This window comes from Trichomycterus rosablanca, chromosome 7, assembly GCF_030014385.1.
Source record: "Trichomycterus rosablanca isolate fTriRos1 chromosome 7, fTriRos1.hap1, whole genome shotgun sequence".
Taxonomy (NCBI): Eukaryota; Metazoa; Chordata; class Actinopteri; order Siluriformes; family Trichomycteridae; genus Trichomycterus; species Trichomycterus rosablanca.
In genome coordinates this window covers 19,582,281-19,599,849 of record NC_085994.1, presented here as the reverse complement: position 1 = coordinate 19,599,849, position 17,569 = coordinate 19,582,281, and the positions used below count along the sequence as shown (strand labels likewise).

Here is a 17,569-nt window from a genome sequence, read left to right as displayed (position 1 = left end):
GATCGAATCCTGGACCCGCTTGCTGTGAGGCGACAGTGCTACCCACTTAGCCACCATGCCACCCTGTTATAACACGAAAAGGTCATTCCAAAATAGTAACATTAACCAAAACCTGTTTGTGTGTGTATGTCTTGGAAACATCCAAGTGCTCTCCAAGAGTCATGAATTTTGCAACATTCCATATATTTTTGAAATGCACATGTTTTACTGGCAGCAAGGGCGGCACTGTCACCTCACAGCAAGAAGATCCTGGGTCCTTTCTGTGTGGGGTTTGCAAGTTCTCCCAGTGTCTGTGTATGTTTCCACTGGGAGCTGAAATTACTATTTCTGTCATGAATGTAACCATAGTGTGTAAAACATGACATGGTCAACAGTATATCAGTGTTGTTGGGTTTCTGGTAAATGTGGATAAAAATCCTCAATCTTAATTTTATCTGATCAGAGAACTCTCAACTATAAGACTTTTCTTTGCCAGTTTGACCATCAACAAACCATAATCAAGCTTTAAGATGGTGATTTTTTTGCATGACATCTAAGTGATTAAAAAAGCTTGTCTGATTGTAGACAGCAACCCATACTTTCGTGGCTTGAGATCTACTATTTTCAGTTGACAGGTCATCGCGATCTATTTTTAAATTTGCCTCATTATTAAAAAAAAAAAAAAAAGCTTCATTACATGCGCTTCAGTTGCCTGTATCGATATTCAGAATTACAGGGCAAGCGACTGAAAAATCACACTAACCTTATTCTGATGATTTGCACTGAATGGTGTCAGCCAGGTTTATGTAGTCTGGACAATAGCTGCTGATGCCAATTCTCAGGCAGTATTCCAAGTGTTTATCAGTAAGGGTGGACCGATATTTAGACTTAATTATTGTCATTTTCATCAAAAATGCTGTGAAATATGCTGTACACGTTTGTTTACATTTGGATATTTTACCTCAGCCAGCAACTTCCAAAGTTGTCCAGCAGAGGCCCTTGATTTCATAGGAATGTCATATTGTAGGGTTAAAATTTCTGTATGTAACATGGTGTGAATATTCTCTATCAGCTTTTCCACGTATGAATGAAACAGCTGTCTTTGCAGTGTTCTTGCCCAAATTGAACCATTTTTGGTTTCTGTGTGCTTGGTTGCACACTCATCTTCACAAACAGTGTAGGTTACAAAAGGAAAAAAGCAAAAATGGTGCAAACTGGCTACTGATGAATGAAAACTGTCTGGATTTGCAGTGCTTTAGGCAGGCTAAGGCATAGCTATGGTAACAAACCGCAAATTAAAGAAACAGCGGCCACATTTCATGTCAATCACGATGACCTGTTTGAATGAGGCGCGATCTACCAGCGTGCACTGTGCGATCGACATATTGGACACCCCTGCTTATGTCTATTAGCTTTTAATTCATGACAGTTTTGACATGTTTTGGTTGTTCTTAAATTACATATGACCAGCTTGACATGCATATGGTGACAGTTTGGGTTTTCTTTCCAATCCTGGTGAAGAGACCAGTGTTCCATGTACTAATAGTTTTTTTTTTTTTCAGTTTAACTCTTTTCTACAACTGTACACATCTGGTAAATATTATTTCAAAAGTGCACAATCAATGGTGTTGTATTCTGACCCTAGCTTTAAAACCTGTATCACTGTCCCTGTCTTCATTAGGCAACAGGGAAACAACAGCAATTTAGACATCTACAATTCCCGCCTGCTTTCTGAGTCCCCCTTATTACACAGGAGCAACCAGTCTGACAAGCATGTGCTTCCTCTGTGACACTTGCAGCCAATCAAATTCAATTTTACATGTCTCATGCAATGCCATCGGGCAGGTCTGTCATCTTTAAGAAGTGAGCTTTCAACCCACTTCAAACTGCATCAGTGCATAGACGTCTGGAATTGACAGCATGATTAATGGGAAAGACATGATTGTTGTTCCTCCCATCCAGAGAGTAGAGCTAATCAGGTTACAACTTCAGAGCTCAAACTAACAAGGTACAGACTGTAACTATTTAAAGTTTGAAGCCCTATATCAACATCAGTTAAAACATTTTCCTTTGTTTTAATGTAATTAATTAATAAATTGGTACAAAAGGCATTGAACAGCTACCTTAAATGTGCATCCAACTTCAGAGAAGGTACAGATCTCCCTCGACTTGGCATTTTCATGCTTATTTTCCTTTAAGAAAACACATGTCAGAATGTACCTGTTACATGATTTATAATTTAAGATAATGTTATTAAAAAAGTGCATGAAAAAGTAAATGTAGTTTACTTTTGACCCATTTGATCCATCTATAAGGTTTCATTTGGAATTAACTAAGGAGATTCACTAGACCATGCAAGTGCCTTAACAGGCCAGTGGTGGCTTTGTGGTTAAGGTATGGAGTAGCAATCAAATGGTTGCTGGTTCAGGCCCCACCATTGTCAAGATGTCAATGTTGGGTCCCTGAACAAGGTCCTTAACACTCAATTGCTTGCATCATATAAGTCTTTATGAGAAACAAGTAGGGCTGCAACGATTAGTCGACATAATCGATAACGTCGACTATAAAAATTTGTCGACGTATAATTTCATTGTCGACGCGTCGTTATTATTGCAACGCACTAAAGGAACTGCAGGGGGCGCAGCATCGCTTCCATGGCGAAGCGGGGAGTTTATGAAGACAGAGAGGCAAAGATAAAGAGACCGAAACTTTCTGAAGTATGGGAGCATTTCAGCCAAAATAAACCAAAGAAACGAGCTGAATGCAGACACTGCAGAGCAGAGTTGTGGTTTCACGCCAGCAACACGGTGATGCATGAGCATCTGAAACGCGAGCACCCTGCAGCCGTGATGACCAGCGTTAATCAGTGATTTATTAGGAGTAACGTTATATAACTTAACGTTATAGCCTAACGTTATGTTTTGCTCACGTTGATGAGAGCATTCATTCTAAATAATAAGCCTCATCCACTTAATGATAGCTAGTTAGCTCAGCAGATAATTCAGTTAAGATATTTAACCTGTTATGGTTTAGTTGGCATAGCCAGTACACTATTTGTAATAAACTATGATACATAGCCTTCAGTTTGTGATAGTTAATACAGCTTTCTCTTTTGCTCATTCTATTAATAAAACTAAGCAATGGAGTGTGGATGAGAAGAGAAGAGGGTCATGCACCCCTCAAATGGCTGAGGTCCTCACAGACAGCATTCACATGTTTCTCAACCACATGTTATAAATGTTTTTGACTTCCAGAGTGATAACTTCTGAAACATAACAGCTCCTAATGCTGTCCAAAGCTTTCTTATTTAACTGATTTTTTTATTGTGATTGTGTATTAATGTTTCAAATATATTTAATTAAACTATCAAGCTTAAGTTTCAAATTCATGTTTCATGGGTCATTATTTTAATTTGATATTAGAACTTAAATAACATAACAGAGTTTTGTTATGTTAAGGCAGAGATGGAGGGTATGACATAAATAGTCTAGTCGACTAATCGAAAAATAATCGTCAGATTAGTCGACTACTAAAATAATCGTTAGTTGCAGCCCTAGAAACAAGTGTGTTAAATTTAGTTTGGCTCTTCATTTGATTGGTCTAATATGGAAAATTGCTGATTCATATTTCATTTAATGTCATATAATGCCTTTTTTTTTTTGCATTTTTTCCCTTCAATTTTCTTTCCAATCTAGCCTTATCCAATTACGTTTCCTCTCGTAATGCAATGCACTGATGCTGATCTCCACTGCTGACTGAGGAGAGCGAGACTGACACAGTAGTCAGGTGTGCAGTAGCCGACCGCATCTTTTCACCTGCACGAGGCGAGTTCATATGCGGATCAGCTTTGTGTACGGAGAGCCACACCCTGATCAACGCATTATCCCCGGCCTCTGTGCAGGCGCCATCAATCAGCCCGCAAAGGTCGTTATTACATCAGTTATGAGGTCTCTATCTGGCTTCCCACCCTGTATGAACAACAAGCCGATCGTTGTTCATGTAGCTGCCCAGCCCAGTTGAGATCTGATATGATGTACTCAAAATCCCAGCTCTGGTGTGCTAGCGTGTTTTACCACTGCGCCCCCTGAGAGGCCATCCATAATCCATAGTTTTTTAAGAATTTATACAAGTACGCAACTTACCTTCTGACGTTTTTCAACTTTTGCTTGTTTCTTTTCTTTTGCACTTGGACACAGATGTTTCTGTGAAACACACATTCAACAAATTGAATACCCCTGATGCTTTGTTTGTTTGTTTGTTTATTAGGATTTTAACGTCATGTTTTACACTTTGGTTACATTCATGACAGGAATGGTAGTTACTCATTACACAGGGTTCATCAGTTCACAAGGTTATATCACACACAGTCATGGACAATTTTGTTTCTCCAATTCACCTCACTTGCATGTCTTTGGACTGTAGGAGGAAACCGGAGCACCCGGAGGAAACCCACGCAGACACGGGGAGAACATGCAAACTCCACACAGAAAAGACCTGGACCGCCCCACCTGGGGATCAAACCCAGGACCTTCTTGCTGTGAGGCGACAGTGCTACCCACTTAGCCACTGTGCTATTCTTTCTGTCTCTAAATAGTGTTTGATATCATTTTCCAGTGTCCCTACTGCATTTAAAAATGTAAAAAGTTTTAGCCATTAAAAGTCTAGTGCACTTTTTAAGTGAGAATTAAATACATGTAAGACTCCTAAGGTTAAAGTAGTTTTTTTTATATTTTTGCTCTTTTCCTTCTCTAATCTGTATCCATGAGCGCAGGGATCAGTGGGTATGGATGGCTTTGAAGAGTCCAGGGCTTAGGGAAACCTCATGGGTTTCAGCAAGGTCAGACCGCCCCCAAACTGTCTGGCTAATGCAGATACAGCAGCTCTTTGAGAAAGACCATGGATGAGAATAGAATTCTGTGAAATCTTTGGCTTAGAAGTAATTGCACTGTTCTAAATGTATTGAATAAGATACTTATTAAAACTAATAGAATACGTACAATACGTTTTGCACGTTTAATATTCCTCAATGTCATAGGTGGGGCTGGTTCCAATTTTCTACAGAAAAAGGCTGTATGAAAAAAAACAGCTTCACTTTTCATTTGGACACATCTGCTTAGATACTTTAACGTACGACAGGCCATAATGTAGCACACAAATTTGTCATTATGTAACACTTATTGGGCTATGACAAGACAAGAGGGGGCGGACACACGTGCAAAGACGTATAAACAAAAGCATTTAACGATAAGAAAAAACAAGGTAACAAGACAGGGTTTACACAAGACGGGTTAGGACAAGACAAACGACCTATGCTAAATGCTAACCAAGCTAAACACACATAAACTAAGCTAAATGCTAAACTAAATATACAATGCTAATCTAACTAAAGCTAAACATGAACTAGACAGGACTAAACAGGCTAAACTGGGCTAAACAGACTAAACAGGACTTAACAGAGCTTACAAACAAAGGCATTGGCTGACGGACGGACAGATGGACAGAATCAGACAGACGGACAGAATCAGGCAAACGGACAGACCAGATCAAATCAAAATAACAGGAGCTAGGAACAAGGACCATGGAGCTAGGACCATGGAGCTAGGACCATGGAGCTAGGACCATGGAGCTAGGAACATGGAGCTAGGAACATGGAGCTAGGAACATGGAGCTAGGAGCTAGGAACAAAGAGCTAGGACCAAAGAACAAGGAGCTAGGAACAAGGAGCAAGGAACAAGGAGCTAGGAACAAGGAGCAAGGAACAAGGAGCTAGGAACAAGGAGCTAGGAACAAGGAGCAAGGAACAAGGAGCTAGGAACAAGCAGCTAGGAACTAGGAACAAGGAACTAGGAACAAGGAGCGAGGAACAAGGAGCGAGGAACAAGGAGCGAGGAACAAGGAGCGAGGAACAAGGAGCGAGGAACAAACTAAATGACTCCAAAGGCTATTTCCCAGCTCCCCTCTTATATACCCTCAGATGAGGGGCAGATGGAGCTAATTAGCAGAGAGGACCAATCAAAAAAGGGGCGTTGTCTCTACACTGTGAGTGCTCTCCTGGAGAGAAGGGCGTGGCACATAAACTCCACATGCTCTGGGAGCTCAGGAGCTCTAGGATCACAGAGAGGCTGGAATCGTGACACATTAGCTGGTATCTATTTTATGATATTTAAATGATTAGAAGGCAATACACGCTTAATAAAAATATAGGTAAGTAATTTGATCGACATCTGGCACATCTGCAATTAGTAACCTCCATGCTTTCCTTTTTAAACCTGGTCCAGTTTTCTGCTGTCTTATGATGCCAGCATATTTTGTGTCTTTCTGGTAACTCGGCTGGTGTTGCAGCCCTTTTCGTCATCACAAGGGAACCACCCTGACAGAGAGAGCTGCTCCAGAGGTCACGTGACAGCCTTTTTCTGAAGTGGGTGCACGCTGTGCCAGTTCATGGGAAGGGATGCCACTCGTACATTGCTGTCCCCAGCTTGTTCTGGATTTTCTTTCTTTCCTCTTTTTAATGAGGACTGGGTTCTCACAGGCAGTCTGACTAGCCTGCCATATTTTCAAATCCAGTTTTCATTTTTGCGTTATCCCTTTTTTATTCCTTCTCTCCGTTGCAGGCTGTGTATGTTTGATGTGAATTCATTTGTCACTTTGTTTCGGCCACCTGTTTATTGTTGCATTACCCTTATTAGTGGGGTTTTAGCCACGTTATCAACCTATCTTGATTAAGCACTTTGCAAATTGGGTGGATTTTCAGTTTTTGCAGATGAATGCTACACCTGGCATAAAAGAAGTGACCTCTTACAATATATGTCACTGGTGAATATAGTTTAGCATAAATTACTCACATGTCTAAGAATATAGTATGTGTTGTATGCAAAGGTATAGAATGGACACCATGCCAAGGAGTAAACTTGCCAGGGGTTTAGATTAAAAGATTGGCATTCACACGTCTGGCAACCCAATTAAAAATGCATTTAATAGTTTTTACTCTAACAGTGGGTATTGCTCCATGACTGAAGTCTGATGCTTGATTTTTTTTCTGCCTTTACAGAGAAATATAAAGGTTCAAATACAAAATTGGAAAGTCCAAATGTCAAGGTAACTTCTGCTCTCTGGTATTCATAAGGAGAGTGCTAGCCTAGTGGGTAGAGCATTGGACTATCCATCAAAAAGTTGAGAGTACTTGCCACTGTTGGGCCCTTGAGCAAGGCCCTTTACCCTCTTAGCTCAAGGGGCGCCATATAATGGCTGACCCTGCGCTCTGACCCCAACTTCCAAACAAGCTGGGATATGCGAGAAAAAGAATTTCGTTGTACTATACATCTGTATACACCGATCAGCCATAACATTAAAACCTCCTTGTTTCTACACTCACTGTCCATTTTATCAGCTCCACTTACCATAGAGAAGCACTTTGTAGTTCTACAATTACTGACTGTAGTCCATCTGTTCTCTACATACTTTTTTAGCCTGCTTTCACCCTGTTCTTCAATGGTCAGGACCCCACAGGACCACTACAGAGCAGGTATTATTTGGGTGGTGGATCATTCTCAGCACTGCAGTGACACTGACATGGTGGTGGTGTGTTAGTGTGTGTTGTGCTGGTATGAGTGGATCAGACACAGCAGCGCTGATGGAGTTTTTAAACACCGTGTCCACTCACTGTCCACTCTATTAGACACTCCTACCTAGTTGGTCCACCTTGTAAATGTAAAGTCAGAGACGGTCGCTCATCTATTGCTGCTGATTGAGTTGGTCATCTTCTAGACCTTCATCAGTGGTCACAAAACGCTGCTCACGGGGCGCTGTTCGCTGAATATGTTTGGTTGGTGGACTATTCTTAGTTCAGCAGTGACAGAGGTGTTTAAAAACTCCATCAGCGCTGCTGTGTCTAATCCACTCATACCAGCACAACACACACTAGCACACCACCACCATGTCAGTGTCACTGCAGTGCTGAGAATGATCCACCACCCAAATAATACCTGCTCTGTAGTGGTCCTGTGGGGGTCCTGACCATTGAAGAACAGCATGAAAGGGGGCTAACAAAGCATGCAGAGAAACAGACAGACTACAGTCAGTAATTGTAGAGCTACAAAGTGCTTCTATATGGAAAGTGAAGCTGATAAAATGGACAGTGAGTATAGAAACAAGGAGGTGGTTATAATGTTATGGCTGATCGGTGTATGCATACAGTATATGACAAATAAAGGCATACTTCTCCTATTCTTCTATACATTATCTATGTATGTATGTATGACAACATGAGCAGTACTAACAATTAAAAAACACTGAGTTTATTGTTATTTCAGGTAGAAATGTATTAAAGGCCTAATGAGCTTCCTTACCTGCAGTTCAGAGGGGGTCAGGGAGTTTGAACATCTAGGGCATAATGTCTTATTATTAGGACATCCTTGCTCCAGATGAGTGGCCAATGTCTTCCTCAAGACCATTAATCCACAGCCGACATTGCAGGGAATAAGGGCGTACTCACATTGACTCTGGTGTTCCTGAAAGAAGGTTTACAGGTTTTAATAAAAAAAAAAAAGTAAATTGAAGTAAACCCATCCTAATTTATCCAGGTGTATGTTATAGCCATGAGGATGAAAGGAGAAGCAATAGCTAGCATTAAAAGCAACTCTAATACTAGAGTACACGAAATAAAAACCATGAGTGCTTTGTTGTTAAAGAGGAGAAGAGGTTTGTAGAATATTTATAGAAGGAGCTAATGATGTTTAGGCACATATATAACATCTAAGCAGTAGTACTCAGGGGAGGCTCACAGCAAGAAGATCCTGGGTTCGATCCCCAGGTGGGGTGGTCCGGGTCCTTTCTGTGTGGAGTTTGCATGTTCTCCCCGTGTCTGCATGGGTTTCCTCTGGGAGCTCCGGTTTGCTCCCACAGTCCAAAAAACATGCAGTCAGGTTAATTGGAGACTCTGAATTGCCCTATAGGTGAATGGTGTGTGTGTGTGTCTGCCCTGCAATGGACTGGCGCCCCATCCAGGGTGTTACTGTGTGCCTTGCGCCCATTGAAAAGCTGGGATAGGCTCCAGCACCCTCCTGCAACCCTAACTGGATAAGCGGTTAAGAAAGTGAGTGAGTAGTACTCAGTCCAGCTTTTTTGCATTTATTTGATATAAGGCTGGAAAATCTATTAATGTATTCGCTTACTTCTCAAGAGTTGAGTATTTATTCTAAGCCCTTAATCAAAGGACTAAATGAGCTATATTTCTGGTCTGCAAATTATCCATTAATATCTATTAATTTTGCTTTATACAAGGATTCTTCAAAAATTTTCCACCCTTTTTTAAAACTCTATTTATTAAAAAAAATCAAAAACAAATGACATCACTTTTCTACATAATCACCTTTTAATGCATCTTTCTCCCCATTTTTCCTCCCGATTTAGTGGATCCAATTTGTCCTCCGCTGCTGACAGACTCCAGATTTGCATCCAAGGAGAGCACGCCGCTGCCCACGCCTTCTTTACACATGTACAGCCCTCCTCTTCTCGTCCGTGCTTCCTGCACAGGCGTCTCTTCTGCCAATCAGGGTCCTTACACAGCGTATGAAGACCCACCCACTCACACATAGTCCGGTCCCCACCCTGCAGATATGGTGGCCAATTTGTATCTGCTGCAGGCACTGCCAATTATGCCCGCCAACCGGTGGCAACACCGGGCCTCAAACCCGGGAGTTCAGAAACTCGGTGCTTTTTATTGCATTTTTTCCAGCGTCGTACCAACTTTTTAATGCCATTAGCAAAACAAGTTTCTGGTTGAGAGCGTAGCCACTGATGCACTGCTGCATTCACACCATCACCACATAAAAATCTTCTACCCCTTAAAGCTTCTTTGAGCGGTCCAAAAAAGTGGAAATCAGATGGCGCTCAATCCAGACTATGAGCTCTCTTTCAGTCTTGTAGACATAACCAATTACTACTCCTCCCACCCTCACCGTTTCCAACCGAAATATAAAAGTGCGGACACTTTTTGAAGATCCCTTGTATTTGCTTTGTGTACAGCTTATGTGTGTTTTTAAAGAATCACTTCAGGCACTTTTCTAAAGCACTTTTGAAGAAAACGAAAGCACAACGATTGCTACTAAAAAGTGGGCTGTCAGCATTAAAATCCCTTTGCAAAAAACTGGTTGTATCTTTAGTCACGATCATCTGAAAATCTCCCCAGCAGTCAGAGCTGACAATAAGTTTGCGTCACTTTTTAGACAGAGGAAAGTACCTCAAAGTCCTTGAGGGTGCTCCTCCACGAACAGCCGGGGTTAACACAGTGCACTCCCAGCTCCAAGATCTCTTTAGTGATGGCTACATCGTTGAAAAACTGCAGTGACAAAAAAAAAGGGAAATTATGTGATGAATTTTCTGGAAATAATGGTGAGTAACCAAAACCTGGGTTCATTAAGAACTTAACTGGCTTTGTAATATATCCGTTTCCCTTTAAATGGCATTTATCCAAATCTCTACATACTTGTTTCTACACTCACTGTCCATTTTATCAGCTTCACTTACCATATAGAAGTACTTTGTAGAATTACTTTCTAAAATTACTGACTGCAAACCATCTGTTCCTTTACATACTTTTTAAGCCTGCTTTCACCCTGTTCTTCAATGGTCAGGACCCCCACAGGACCACTACAGAGTAGGTATTATTTAGGTGATGGATCATTCTCAGCACTGCAGTGACACTGACATGGTGGTGGTGTGTTAGTGTGTGTCGTGCTGGTATGAGTGGATTAGACACAGCAATGCTGATGGAGTTTTTAAACACCTCACTGTCAATGCTGGACTGAGAATAGTCCACCAACCAAAAACATCCAGCCAACAGCACCCCGTGGGCAGCACCCTGTGACCACTGATGAAGGTCTAGAAGAAGACCAACTCAAACAGCAGCAATAGATGAGTGATCATCTCTGACTTTACATCTACAAGGTGGACCAACTAGGTAGGAGTGTCTAATAGAGAGGACAGTGAGTGGACACGGTATTTAAAAACTCCATCAGCGCTGCTGTGTCTGATCCACTCATACCAGCACAACACACACTAACACACCACCACCATGTCAGTGTCACTGCAGGGCTGAGAATGATCCACCACCTAAATAATACCTGCTCTGTGGTGTTCTTGTGGTGGTCCTGACCATTGAAGAATAGGGCAAAAGCAGGCTAAAAAGGTATGTAGAGAAACAGATGGACTACAGTCAGTAATTGTAAAACTACAAAGTGCTTCTATATGGTAAGTGGAGCTGATAAAATGGACAGTAAGTGTAAAAAACAAGGAGGTTTTAATGTTATGGCTGATCAGTGTATTCAGACACTTTAGTAACTGATTTAAATCCAGATTTAAGTAAGTATAAGAGGGCGTGTGGATGAACTGTCTGTAATAAAGGATGCTAAGGTGGTGCAGAGGTAAATTTCACTAGCCCACTGCTACTGGAATCCAGGGTTTGAATCCGAAGTGGTGCTATCAGCCAGTCGAGCATCTAGATAAACATAATTGGCTAAGCCCGGGAGAAAAGAGACCCTGCGATAGAGTGGCGTCCTGTCTGGGGTGTGTTACTGCAATGCTCTCAGTGATTCCTGGGGAAATCATCCCCAAGCCTTGGCAAAATATAAATATGAAATGAAATCTGTAGTTACTTAAACTGAAGTTACACCCCACAGAATGACAGCCCAATTTCTTTTCTAACTTGACTGTGCCCTGTCCTCCAAGTGGGGTCCATGAAGACATGGTTTGACAAGCTTAGTGTGGATAAACTCCAGTAAATTGCAAGTCCTGACCTTAACCCAAAAGAAAAGCCTAAGGGTGAACTGGAATGTCAATTGTGGGCCAGGATTTCTTAACAGACATCAAAACTTAATTTATATATTTATATAGCACCTTTCATACAGATGAAATGTAGTTTAAAGTGCTTTACAATAAAATTTAATGAAACATTAAATCCTGTATGCAAAACTATAAAAGCAAAATGAGAAAAATTGAAAGAAAGTGTTTGTTTAATAAAATTATAGTAATGAAATATATAAGTACAATGAAATTCAAAGAAAGTGTTAGTGTAATTAAATGGTACTAAAAGAATAGATAACAACAATACAATTTAAAGTAAGTGTTTGTTTAATAAAGTGGTAGCAATAAAATAGATAACAACAATAAAATGAATAAGGCTAAATTAAAATGTTTTTAGCTGCTGTTTAAAGCTGGTTCCAAATTAAGGTTAATTGGAAGAGAGGTTCTAAATTATGGTGTGTAATTGTGCTTCATCCTGGAGACTTTCAATAAAGCAGCACTTGATCAGGCTTTCAAATATGTAACTGCTAATCCATTTAGATATTTCTAAACTAAATAAATTCTAAACAAGACAGATGGGCATTGTTCAAATCATTTAATTTTATTAACTACCTGATCAGGGTTTTGGTGGGTCTAGTTTCATTGGGTAACACTGAGCGCAAGGCAGAAATATGACAAACAAAGACACCAATCTTTCGACTTAGATAATCATGTCAATGTAGATGACCAGTGGACTAAAGGCTTAATAGACCGTTGTGCTACCAAAACACTCTGTTCCAAGTTAGCTTATCAAATTTATGTTCTGCTAGTGATGGTCAACTATAAGTAAAAACATCTATTAAGGCACTTAGGTGGCACAGCGACAAAACATGCTAGCACACCAGAGCTGACTTTTCAAACTCATCGCCTACACGAACAACGATTGGCTGTTGTTCATACGGGGTGGGAGCCGGATAGGGACCTCATAACTGAGACAATTACGACCACAGAGTCGAGGGATAATGCGTTGATCAGGGTGTGGCTCTCCGTACACAAGGCTGATCCGCATACGAACTCGCCTTTTTTGTATTTCTAGGCTCATTACAGATGGGTTGCCCACAACACATTTTAAATGTATACTAAAGCAAACAATTAATTAGTTTTAATTTTCAAGTCAGGATTCTTTGCCATTATTTTATTAAGCAAGTCTTCATATGCACGACCATACTAGGCCCTCATTGTCATGTTTTGCACTTTACAGTGTATTACTGGAGGCCAGTCCAGCAGTCTGATTACGCAGCCATGCTGTTGTAACACATGCAGGGTGTGAATAGGTGTTGTCATTAAACAGATGTTTAAAGGGCAGCATATGCTGTTGCAAGATGTTAAGCATTAATGGTGGCCAAAGATTCATGCAAATTAACCATGGCACTAATACACCCCATATGATGACAGACACTGGCTGTTGAGCTTTGTACAGATAGCAATCTGGACAGTGGTTTCCTTTTTTGGCCTGTAGAACACAGGATCAATTTTTTTAAATATGATCTATAATATGATCTAAACGGTCAGCTTGACAATTCACAATATGCATTTTCACCATTCCATTCCATTTTCCTCCCAATCTAGTTGTATCCAATGACCTGATTGCATTATGCTTCCCCTCAACTGATATTGATCTCCACCCTGGTTGAGGAGAGCCGAGACGGACACACGCCTCCTCCGACACGTGTGCAGTAGCCGACTGCATCTTTTCACCTGCATGAGGCGAGTTCATATGTGGATCAGCTTTGTGTAAGGAGAGCCACACCTGATCCTCATTATCCCTCGTCTCTGTGCAGGCGTCATCAGTCAGCCAGCAGAGGTCGTAATTGCATCAGTTATTAGGTCCCGTCGTTGTTCGTGTAGGCGCCCAGCCTACCAGATGGCAGAGCTGAGCTTTGAACCGACGAGTTTGAAATGTCAGCTCTGGTGTGCTAGCGTGTTTTACCGCAGCGCTACCTGAGCGCCTCATTCATTAGTCCATAAGTTGTCTGTGTTTTTCGAAACTCAGCTCTGCCATCCGGCTGGGCTGGGCGCCTACACGAACAACGACTGGCTGTTGTTCATACTGAGTGGGAGCCGGATAGGGTACTCATAACTGAGACAATTACGACCACAGAGTCGAGGGATAATGCGTTGATCAGGGTGTGGCTATCCGTACACAAGGCTGATCCGCTTATGGACTCGCCTCGTGCAGGTGAAAAGATGCAGTCGGCTACTGCACACGTGTCGGAGGGGGCATGTGTCAGTCGCACTCTCGTCAATCAGGGCGAGGACTGGCATCAGTGGAGAGGAAGCGTAATGCAATTGCGTAATTGAAAAGGAGAAAATGCATAAACAAATCTATTTCTATGAGTGCCTCATTCATTAGTCCATAAGTTGGCTGTGTTTTTTAACATTGTTGACATGTGGCTTTCCCTGCACATTACAGCCTTAACTTGCTTTTGTAGATGCAGCAATGAACAGTTTGTTTTGACAAATGCTTGTCTGGGTATTTCGGAGCCCACGTTGTACTATCCATCAAACCTTGTAATTTCCCCTGTAGCAAGATATTTCTAGGAATGTACCAGCACCAGAACTATTCATTAAAAGCTTTACGCATTGGGTTTCCATAGCAAATCATCTAAGCACAAGCTCAGAATCACTGATGCTAGGCATCAGCTGTAGTACCGAACTGCAGCATCATTTTAATGCTACATGAATAAATGACATTCTGGATAATTGTGTGCTCGAGCAACAAAGGTCAATTGAAATGGGTTCAATTCTCATCTCTGTTCCCTGTCTGTGAGGAAAGAGATTTTTTTCTGGTTACTCCAGTTTCCTTCCACCTGCAATAACCATGCCAGTAGGTAGAATCTAATTTCCCCTAGGTGTGAATAATAAAAGGTAAGTGTGTGATGCCCTGTGATGGCTTTATCCTGTTCAGGATGTGTTTCTGCCTTGAGCCAAATGTTTACAGGTGATACAAGATGACCAAAGTTGAAACTGTATAGGTGTGCTTTTAAATGTAGATATACAGTTTGGTTATACACTGATCAGCCATAACATTAAAACCACCTCCTTGTTTCTACACTCACTGTCCATTTTATCAGCTCCACTTACCATATAGAAGCACTTTGTAGTTCTACAATTACTGACTGTTGTCCATCTGTTTCTCTACATACTTTATTAGCTTGCTTTCACCCTGTTTTTCAATGGTCAGGATCCCCACAGAGCAGGTATTATTTAGGTGGTGGATCATTCTCAGCCCTGCAGTGACACTGATGGTGGTAGTGTGTTGTGTTGGTATGAGTGGATCAGACACAGCAGCGCTGCTGGAGTTTTTAAATACCGTGTCCACTCACTGTCCACTCTATTAGACACTTCTACCTAGTTGGTCCACCTTGTAGATGTAAAGTCAGAGACGATCGCTCATCTATTGCTGCTGTGTAAGTTGGTCATCTTCGAGACCTTCATCAGTGGTTACAGGACGCTGCCACTAACACACCAGTGTCACTGCAGTGCTGAAAATGATCCATCACCCAAGTAATACCTACTCTGTAGTGGTCCTGGGAGAGTCCTGACCATTAAAGAACAGCATGAAAGGGGGCTAACAGAGCATGCAGAGAAACAGATGGACTACAGTCAGTAATTGTAGAACTAGTGCTTCTATATGGTAAGTAGAGCTGATGAAATGGACAGTGAGTGTAGAAACAAGGAGGTGGTTTTAATGTTAATGTTTAATGAAGAAATCTGAAGGAGCTGGGCTTTATGTTGAACATGTGCACCCTACCTAACATGTGCTAACAGGTGGCGCAGCGGTAAAAAAACACGCTGCAACCAGAGCTGGATTCTGAGTACCTCGTATCGAATCCAGCTCTGCCTCACCGGTTCGAGGCTGGGCGGCTGTATGAGCAACGATTGGCCGGTTGCTCAGTTGGGGGATGGGACAAAGAACCGGATGTGGGTCTCTCTCTGTCAGAATGCGATTACGACCTCTGCCGGCTGATTAGAGGCGCCTGCTCAAAGATGAGGAAGAGTGCCCTTAGGGTATGTCTCTCTGCATGCAACGCTAGGTGGCACAACACTCATCAATGTGTGAGTGGCAAAAATGCATCCGGCTGCTGCCCATGTTTCGAAGGGGATATGGGTTAGCTTCGATCTCCTCGGTCCGGGCAGGGTTCGGCATAGACAGAGAGGAAGCACGATGCAAATTGAACAATTGGGTGCGCTAAAGGGGGAGAAAAGGGAAAAAAAAAGAAAAAGAAAAAGGAAATGATTTCCCTGTGCGTCAATACACTTTTCCGCGATCGCGACGGCACCCGCCTTTATAATAGCTCGAGCCAGTCAGTCGGAGACGGTTCGGTTTTTCATGCGTCACCATGTATGTATTCTTTCTGTGCGGCCCGGTAATAAATGACCCACGGACTGGTACCGGTCCGCGGCCCGGTGGTTGGGGACCACTGCGCTAGACAACAACTGCAGTTGATTTGAATTCTAAGTGTGTGTACTCAGAATTTACACTGATGTGGTGAGATGTTATCCACCCCCACTTTCTGTCTTGGGAAATTCTGATGACTATTTGCCCTTTAAAAGATGTGAAGGAAGAAACAAGTTTACCCCGGTACATACCTGGTCAAGCGTCAGCACTTCAGCGTTGCTATCATGTTTAGGATCTTCTTTGCACTTTGTACACACAAGATTTTTGTTGTTTCTGTTGTTTTGTGGGCAAAAAGTAAACAAATATTAATTCAAGCGTTCAAATGCAGGGATGCTTATAATTACCCAGTTACAAATAAGTAATTGTTTGATTAATGCTGTCGGTTAAAAAGTAATTTCAATTCATTTCCAACAGCTGAGGCTTGATTTGAGCTGCGAGAGAGCTAGTATGAGTTCACGCCCTCAGTAGGCAAGCTCCAGCTGAGTGTTCAAACACATTTAGAGAGCAAGCGCCACAAGGGTCTATTCTACTGTTATCTAAGGGCTATGTAAAGTAGAATTCTGCTAATCATCTTATAATAACTGCACTAATAATGCCAGGAAGAGCTTTAATATACTGACTGTATCTTTATTCATTATAATAACCATGTTTAGTTAATGCTTGTAATGGACCGCTTGTTGCTGTATAATCTACTGCACATTCTGAACGTTGAACTGTTTCTGCTCACAGTGTTTATGTTATCTTACTGTTGTACATAAATGCCATGCTCATTAAATTATGCTGACTTGTACATATGAAACTCAGTGATGTGTTTTATTTTAATAGGACGCTACAAGATGGTCAGTTATCAGTTGACTGATGAATAATGACTGCGAGAAGCTTGCAAAATATACAGTGTATCACAAAAGTGAGTACACCCCTCACATTTCTGCAGATATTTAAGTATATCTTTTCATGGGACAACACTGACAAAATGACACTTTGACACAATGAAAAGTAGTCTGTGTGCAGCTTATATAACAGTGTAAATTTATTCTTCCCTCAAAATAACTCAATATACAGCCATTAATGTCTAAACCACCGGCAACAAAAGTGAGTACACCCCTAAGAGACTACACCCCTAAATGTCCAAATTGAGCACTGCTTGTCATTTTCCCTCCAAAATGTCATGTGACTCGTTAGTGTTACTAGGTCTCAGGTGTGCATAGGGAGCAGGTGTGTTCAATTTAGTAGTACAGCTCTCACACTCTCTCATACTGGTCACTGAAAGTTCCAACATGGCACCTCATGGCAAAGAACTCTCTGAGGATCTTAAAAGACGAATTGTTGCGCTACATGAAGATGGCC

The 17,569-nt window shown here is 41.6% G+C and overlaps 1 protein-coding gene across 1 annotated transcript in view; it reads right to left on the bottom strand.

Annotated features, from left to right (window-relative positions):
* traf1 (TNF receptor-associated factor 1) overlaps window positions 1–17,569 on the bottom strand; it is a 33,968-nt gene that overhangs the window by 11,922 nt on the left and 4,477 nt on the right. Inside the window, exons 2-6 of the mRNA XM_062998482.1 lie at window positions 16,414–16,495; window positions 10,220–10,318; window positions 8,328–8,489; window positions 4,122–4,181; window positions 2,103–2,171 (exon numbers count right to left, since the gene is read on the bottom strand). Of these exons, the coding sequence (XP_062854552.1) occupies window positions 2,103–2,171; window positions 4,122–4,181; window positions 8,328–8,489; window positions 10,220–10,318; window positions 16,414–16,495 (472 nt within the window). The remainder of the gene's footprint in view (window positions 1–2,102; window positions 2,172–4,121; window positions 4,182–8,327; window positions 8,490–10,219; window positions 10,319–16,413; window positions 16,496–17,569) is intronic.